General features: G+C 36.3%; 1 protein-coding gene across 2 annotated transcripts in view; it reads left to right on the forward strand.

Moving 5' to 3' along the window:
- The first annotated feature begins 1,301 nt into the window (after window positions 1-1,301).
- LOC107670370 (homeodomain-interacting protein kinase 2) overlaps window positions 1,302-8,233 on the forward strand; it is a 106,543-nt gene continuing 99,611 nt past the window's right edge. For both annotated transcript variants that reach the window (XM_016462943.1, XM_016462944.1), the window contains exon 1: window positions 1,302-1,666. In XM_016462943.1, the coding sequence (XP_016318429.1) occupies window positions 1,648-1,666 (19 nt within the window). In that variant the 5' untranslated portion in view covers window positions 1,302-1,647. The remainder of the gene's footprint in view (window positions 1,667-8,233) is intronic.

The raw sequence follows: 8,233 nt of genomic DNA on the forward strand, positions 1-8,233 counted from the left end.
TTTTTTTACTTTATGCAAAATTAACAATTAACAAACAGTGTTACAGTCTAATCAAATTCATTTATGAAATGCCCAATGTATTAAAAAGGGATAATTCCATAAACATTGAAAGTAGTCATAGGCGTAGCTTGACGTTTGAGCTTGGGGGGGCCAAACCGAACCGGTGGATTTGGTCAGACGTACTTTTAAACACATTTTAGTTTTGCTATAGTAACGGCTGCGTCCTGTGGATCACCTTTATCTGATTGTCCGGGCCCGGAATCATCAAGCACTGCATTAATATCTAAATCTGAGTTTTTCGTTGTCTCCAGATTTCTCTGCAGTTCGTGTATGTTGTTAAAAACGCGGAACATCATTTTATTCCACACACCGTTACCGTTAAGTCTATTAAGTCTATTATCCACCAAAATGCAGATTCGTCACGTGACAATTCTTACGCAAATGAGATTGAGGGAGACGTTAAGTTTGTTTTGATTTATTAATTTACTTACAATAACAATTTAAAATGTATTAACTTTTACGTATTAACTTTTACATGTATTATTAACTGCATTATATGCATTTTTACGTTATAAATAAATATTTAGTAAAATTCTTTAATCGCTATGGGGGGGGGGCCAGGGGGGCCCCACAAGCTACGCCCATGAAAGTAGTTGCAAGAGCAAATAAATCAATCTCTGTAATCCGGTTTTGATGGACTTCATGCTGTGCAAATCCAGTGACGTCACTGAGCAGCCACACTATTCATAGTAGACAGAGACATCCAACCTGTGACAAAAAACAATAGATACGAATACGATCGATATTTGAATGCAATAATAAAATCGTACCGTTTTTTTTAAATCAACGTTATTGTTACTATAATACATAATAAAAATGGAGAAAGAGTGTAACACTAGTATCTTTCAACTTTAAAATATTCTTTATGATTTATTTATTATTGTATGTAGTGGAAAAACTCAAATGTTCTGGGCATGGTATTATGGCAATACTAAGTATTTTTGACATTCCATAACAGTAATCTTTGAAAATACCTTGGATACATAAACCATATTGATTAATTAATTAAGTATATATTAAAGTACCACGGTATTAACATATAATACCATCATTATACCATGGTATCATCGCAGTAAGGGAAGTGATACATGTAATATCAATAGTACTTTGACAGAACTAGCTGTTTTCAGCTCAGTACTGAGCCCGATCGAGTAGATCGTCGTTTGATTTAAAAGCCCTGTTCAACATGATCGACCGCCTCGTCGTTTGATTACAACGCAAAGTCGCTCCGTTCGCTCGCTCGTTTCTCTCATTGCAACTTTTGCAGGCACTCGCTTCACAGACATGATCACCAGCTGAAGCCAATACCTGCAATTTGGCTCTTTTTAGAGCCAAAACACTATCGATACCCGTGGAGTTAAGTTGCAGACATCCTTTTTTCCTCACGCAACCCGGGCCGATCATCAAATTGAAATTCTGGATGTGATTTTTCATTCTTTTATCCTTCCTCTCTCCCTGATGAACTGGGTTAGTAATGCAGGAGACCGCAGCGATTCTGTCCGCGGCTCAAGATGGCAGATTTTTATTGAGTTGTGAACAGTGCTGTCGCTTCATTTTTTGCCATGAATAACAGAAATCCTTGCACCGATGGCCCCTGTATACGAAGGTAAGATCTACAGCCCTTACGAGGATGAAATTAATGTCAGACCTGCACATAATTGACTAACTTTATTCACTCTCTCCGCAGAGGTTCATTACCAATCTGTTACTTGTGTCAAGAGAGGATACACTTGTTAAATTATTATTATTTATGAAATCTTAGATTGATATGCTATCAGTTGTTGAATTCGTCCAGGTTTTTTTTGTGGATTTTGACCGAAAGGTATTAGAAACCGCCAACCACCCTGTTTCATTGTGTAATGCTTTCTCTTCATTTAATGTTTATTCTTATCATTACAAAATATCACAGTTTTATAATAGATTGCTGTGTATTCTGCATGCTCATATCATATATAATATATTATATGGATCTATTTAGCTAATATACGAAACAGAAAGTGGATATGAAGCAAACAGGCAGTATGCAGATAAGGCATGATTGTTAAATTAGTAGTTACTTCTTGGATTTGCACTTACTAATTTCTCGTTTCACTGTTATGTGACTTGTTGTTCTATTGATGCTGTAGTGTACAATGTATGTTGTAATGGTTTGGCGTGATTTAGACTAACTAATACACACTGCAGTGTTATGGTGACTAATCATTGTGCAGGAATGCTTTATGGAGAATGAAAGGGAACATCCAGTTTTTACTTTCTTAGCATTTTTTGTTCTGCGTGAGGGGTGAAATTCATCAACAGTCTAAAAAGCTGGTTTTGTTCTCCAGAGAGTAGGCTATCCCGAGGTCACTACAGGGTTAGTTCACCCCAAAATGAATTCTGTCATCATTTGCTTACCTAAACCTCTTTGACTTTTTTTTTTTTTTTTTTCTGTGGGGATTTTGGACAGACATAAGATTCAATGAGTTAAAATGCATGAAAATGAAACTTGTTCTCCAGAGAGTAGGCTATCCCGAGGTCACTACAGGGTTAGTTCACCCCAAAATGAATTCTGTCATCATTTGCTTACCTAAACCTCTTTGACTTTTTTTTTTTTTTTTTTCTGTGGAGATTTTGGACAGAATGTTAGTGACTGGCAGCCTTAGTCACTTTCACTGTAAATAAAAAGACTAAATGAAAGTGAATGGTGATTGAGATCTTTCCAGCCACACAGGTTTGGAATGACATGAGGGTGTGTAAATGATGACGGATTTTTGGATGAACTATCTCTTTATGGCTGTGTCTTGAAACCATATGCTGCCTATTTAGACTGCATACTTGGGCATCATAGGTGCATATGCAGCTTTTTGGGGCACTAGATGTGCCTTCAGTGCTTAAAAATATAGGTAGCTCATTAGGTTTTCAGACACAGGCTTAGTTGTGGTTGAGTTTGATTTCGGATTGAGATTGAATCATATTCCGGTTGGTTTTAGTTAATAATTTGGACAAAGACAAAGCAATTCATGTGCCCCAAAAATGCCAGAGGTGCCATGCCAACCTCAGATTGCATTTTACCTTTTTCAAAATTTTCAGTATTTCTAATGGATTACCCATGCTCCCTCTGCTGGTGATAGCAACTCACACCCTTTTTTTTGTTTTTAATTCAATGTTTTTAAGATTATTTGCTCAAAATGAATGTGCAATACTTTTTAATGTTTGCCTGTTATGAACTATCAACCTAAAGCAAGTGGGAATCGTGCAAACTTTTACTCTTAGTTAATTAGATGATTTTACTTAACACGCCCATGGATGCTGCAGATGGATGGGTGCTAGATAGATTCATCTTGTGGCACTGGTAAAATTTGAAGACCCTTAAGGTAACCATATGGGACATCTAAAGACCCACTTGGTTTAGCCTTCATGTTACTTTAGAGGTTTGCTCTGGATGTTGTGTAAACGGCTTCTCCTATGGGGACGTTCACCGTGAGCCCAAACAAATCCAAGTGAGCTTATTTAAGAAACAATATGTGGGACTTCAGCCAAATTGTTTGCTCAAACGGTAATGCTCATAAGCTGTAAAGAGAGATTTTTCATTTGGAAGTAGTTAACGAAATAGAGATAACATTGTTCTGGTGGTTTCTCTTTCTCTGCTCTTGCTTATTATAGATGCGTGTGCTCAGAATGGAAATGTAGGGCAGCATCACACATTGACTTAACTGTCTAAATGTCTTGTGTGATATTTATGAATGTAATTATGTAATTTTTACACTTCAGATGGCTGGTTATGCAGAAATGTCGTTCTTTTGCTGTTTATCTCTCTTTGTTTCACTTGTAGAGTTGTTTTCTTTGAGTTACAAAAGCTGGAAATTCTAATATGGTGATATTGATATATCATTACCTAACGAATGCCTAATAATTGGTTCATTTGTTGCTTTTTGTGGTTTGAGCAGCCAGTCCAATGTAATGCCAATCTGTGAGTGTATGTGAACACGCATTAAAACTAGATTAAATGTCTGGTCATGCTTGTTTAGCATTTATTTACGGACTCCTCTGCTCATCTCATGGCTGTCAGATGCGTGTATTGTGTCACTAAGGCACATGCGCGCTGTGTTGAGCTCTTTTCAAAAGCAGGAGTAAAAGACCTTTCAGTTTGTGAATAAATATCTGTTACTGCTCCAGTTTAGGGTACAGACTGTCTGTGGAGACGTTTGTAATGCCAGTCCATAGTGAGAGCTCTTTGTTGTTGCCTTTTCCCCTGCACTGATGTGTCTTTGTGGAGCGCTGGGGTGCAGGCCCAATGCTCTGGCTCAATCCCATACGGAAGAGTAATCTGGGGCCAGAGGAGCCTTGGCTCCTGGCCTCGTAACCCACACTGACATGTTGATAAATGTCTGATGTGAGGACCAGGACTACCTGTCTCTACGACAGAAGGAAGCGAAGGTTTAGCTTTGGAATTCTGGAGATGGAAAGACACCTTGAGTCAGACCAGTTTTTTTCTCTTTATATTTAGGGGTCATGTGTGGTGATTTATTAATATTATTTGCAGTATGCTTGATCTTTGAAGGAATAGTTCAACGAAAATGAAAATTCTCTCATTATTTATTCAAAGTCATGCTGTTGCAAGACTTTTTTTCTTTTCTTCCTGGGACGTTAAAGGAAATGTTTCAATTTCCATGCTCCTCTTTTCCATGAAACATAAATATACCCTACTGTTGAAAAGTTTAAGTTCAGTAAATTAACATTTTTATTTAGCAAGGATGCATTAAATTGATAAAAACAACAGACAACATTTCAAATTAATTTTATTTTGAACTTCATTAAAGAATCCTGAAAAAGATGTATCACACTTTCCACAAAAATACATTAAGAAGCTCAACTGTTTTTAACATTGATATTAATAATAAGAAATGCTTCTTGATCAGCAGATTAGCATATTAGAATGATTTCTGAAGGATCATGTGACACTGAAGACTGGAGTATGAAGAATGTCTGCTGGAAATTCAGCTTTGCCATCACAGGAATAAATAATATTTTAAAATCTAAAATAGAAAATAGTTATTTTAAAGTGTAATAATTTTTCACACTATATACATATATTTATAATAATTATTTTTTCCCCCCTGTATTTTTAATCAAATAAATGCAGCCTTGGTGAGCTTAAAAAAAATAAAAATCTTATTAACCCCAAACTTTTGTATGGTAGTCTATAAACAGAAACTGTTCTCTCCTAAAAGGACCTAAAATAAAAGCACCATCAAATTGGTCCATATGACTTCTGAAACCAATCTTTTACAGAACCGGTATAATGGTCTAAGCCATATGATTAGTTGTTCTTTGACCTGTAGATGATCTCTGCCAACTGTTTTTGCTTTTCAGACCTTTGGAAACTTTCTTGGTTCCCCTGAGTTTGAATTCACGCCACCATCTCCGCTTGACGACTGTCTGCGTCATAAATTTCATAAAGCAACTGTTCCAACATGTCTTTCTGTTTTGTTTCTGTTCTGTTTGATAGATTGTCCCTAACTGATCTTAACCCATGCCTAAGGTCCAGGGTCATTGCCAGTTGAGAATTGCAGGAAAATCTATAAGTTTGGAGGTCATTGCCCCTGAGTGAGTTTACATTGTTGCCCTCCTCGATCAAGAGGAAGTGCTTCTTTGCGAGTACACTGAAGCATTGTGACACCGGTCTCCGTTTGGTAGATGGACAAATGCCTGGTTCTCATAGCCATCCACGTTTGAAAACCACAATGGCTGTCCAGGTCATTGGTCACTCTGGAAATAGTGTCCTTACAGGACTTTTTGCCTCACCATGGGTCAATGAATGAACCGCAGTCTTACTGAATGTGATTATGCTGTCCTCATCTTGTGCTCCTTTGAAGCCTGAGGGACATTTGAGCTCTCAGAACCTCAGTGGGGAAATGGCTCACAGGTGTGCCCTGGTGCACAAGGGAGCAGACTTGTGAGATAGGGGGGTTGGTTAGTTAATGAGGTCTGTCCTACTGACAGAAACCAAAAATGTAGGGGAAAACGGGGCTTTGTGTTATTGACCAGGATGAGCTCATTCATTTTATGTGGGTATTTATTTTTCATGTGAAGTGTACCAATTTTCCATGTTTGGATAGAAACTGAAATGTACAATATGAGTGCATTGACAGCATCTAAGATGTATAGACATTATGAATGTCTGATTTTAGAAAAGTGCTAATCTTTATAAACTCTCTGTTTGGATTGTACCACCGCTAGTGAACAAGTTCAATATTCCAACACAATCTCATAATGTGTCTCTCATTATCAATAAATGACTGTCTGAGAAAAACATGGTTAATGGCAAACTTATTTATAAATGAAATCCAGATAGGAGTATTAAAAGTCATTTGCACTCTGTGTATGGCTATAATTATCTTCAAAGCTCAACAAGTATGAAATATAAACAGTGGATGTTTTGGTATAGCATGTTTTTCTCATTAACTGATTTGTGTTAATGTGACGACACAGTGACGTTGACCTCTAGAAGCCTCACAGAATGAAACTGTCAAATTAAGTATGTGTTGTTAAATGTGATGGCCTTAGATATTTCATTCATCTCTTTTATTATAAATACAATAAAAACAAACTCTGAATCCTGTTAATTCAATATTCTATAAACCTCTGTATGTCTCTGAAGTTGTTGGAGCAGAGAATTTAAGAAAAAAAGATAGAATTTTTGGGGCTGTAAGTGTGTTAATATATTTAACTGTAATTTTTAATACGATTAGGGAATATTAAACCATAATACTAATATCATAACAATTTTTCATTATTCTTTATAAGTGTTGTCTTAGTATTATTTATATACTATTAATATTTTTATTAGTAGTATTTTACTTTTAGTTTAAGTTTGAGTCATTTTTGGGGTGTCTTTGTCATTTCTATTCGTTTGAGTAATTTAGTACTTTCAACAGTTAGTTGCCAAGACAACATTTCTGATTTTCATTTATTTTATTTTTTATTGTAGAGTACAGTTTTTTTTTTTTTTTCTCACCACTGTTACTTTTAATTTGCTCACCAAGGGCTTTATGACACTGATCTGGAACAATTTTTATACTTAAGTATAAAGTATAAGTACAAAGAAATAAATTTGAATGAATTTTATGTTTTTCTTCGGGTTTATAATTCCACCTGTACTTTAATAATAGTACACAAAATTAGGTTTAATTACTTATTATTGTACTTAATTACTTTTGTATTTTAGTAATATATATTATATATAATATTTTGAAACCGCTTTAGAAACAGGTTGTCTTTAGTTTATATCATGCTTAATAATATTTTTCTCACATAGTACAAATGTTTTTTTTTTACATAATATATAATTATTTATAATTATTATTTATTTGTTTATTTTTTTTAGGAAGTGTGTCACTCGCAAAGGGATCTTCACATTGCACTGACTATTTTTGTCTTCAAATTCTTCTCTGTACGTCTCCTCTCGGGGCACCACGGCACATGACCTGCAGGCTGCATTATGGGATTTTATTATTTCATAATTAGCCTGTTTGCTGTGCTCATGCTGACTTACGTAATAATTTGTTATGTAACTCCCAGTTTAAATGACTAATTTGCAGTTGTCTATCTGTGAAAGTTTTGGCATAACTGGCAAACAATTCATCCGCTATAAGGTTTCAGGGAGAGACATGCCAGCGACATTAGCCTGAGAGCTCTCGCCACATGCGAGATACGCCGGGGTAGGTGAGTTCAGCATTGATTCGCAGCCATGCGGAAACACAGAAGGATCCAGCTGCAAGCCTCTCTGTTTGTTCCGTGGTGCGGGCGTCAGATATGATGCAGCACCAAGGGCATTTTCAGACAATGCTGAGTGTCATACCTTTCTACACACACACTTATCCCGCAGCACTGATGCATTCTGGGATACATGGCGTGTTTACACGGTAAACAAAAGGTTTGCATTTAGTTGCCAGGCTGTCAACATATGGTCATGGTCACTTAGTGAGGTAAATAAGCAGCAATGAAAATGCAAAGGGAAACCAGTGGATATGACCAGGAAATCAAGTCATTTTTGTTTCAAAATATCACAAACGGGCCTGTTTTGACGCACTCTGCCAGGTCTGGTGGATGTGCTTTTTTTTTTTTTTTTTTTAAAGGGGGGGGGGTTTCCAGAAAATTAACACTCCGCAACTCGTTCCATAATGAGGGGGAA

The sequence above is a fragment of the Sinocyclocheilus anshuiensis genome, unplaced genomic scaffold, assembly GCF_001515605.1.
Source record: "Sinocyclocheilus anshuiensis isolate Anshui unplaced genomic scaffold, SAMN03320099.WGS_v1.1 scaffold949, whole genome shotgun sequence".
NCBI lineage: Eukaryota > Metazoa > Chordata > Actinopteri > Cypriniformes > Cyprinidae > Sinocyclocheilus > Sinocyclocheilus anshuiensis.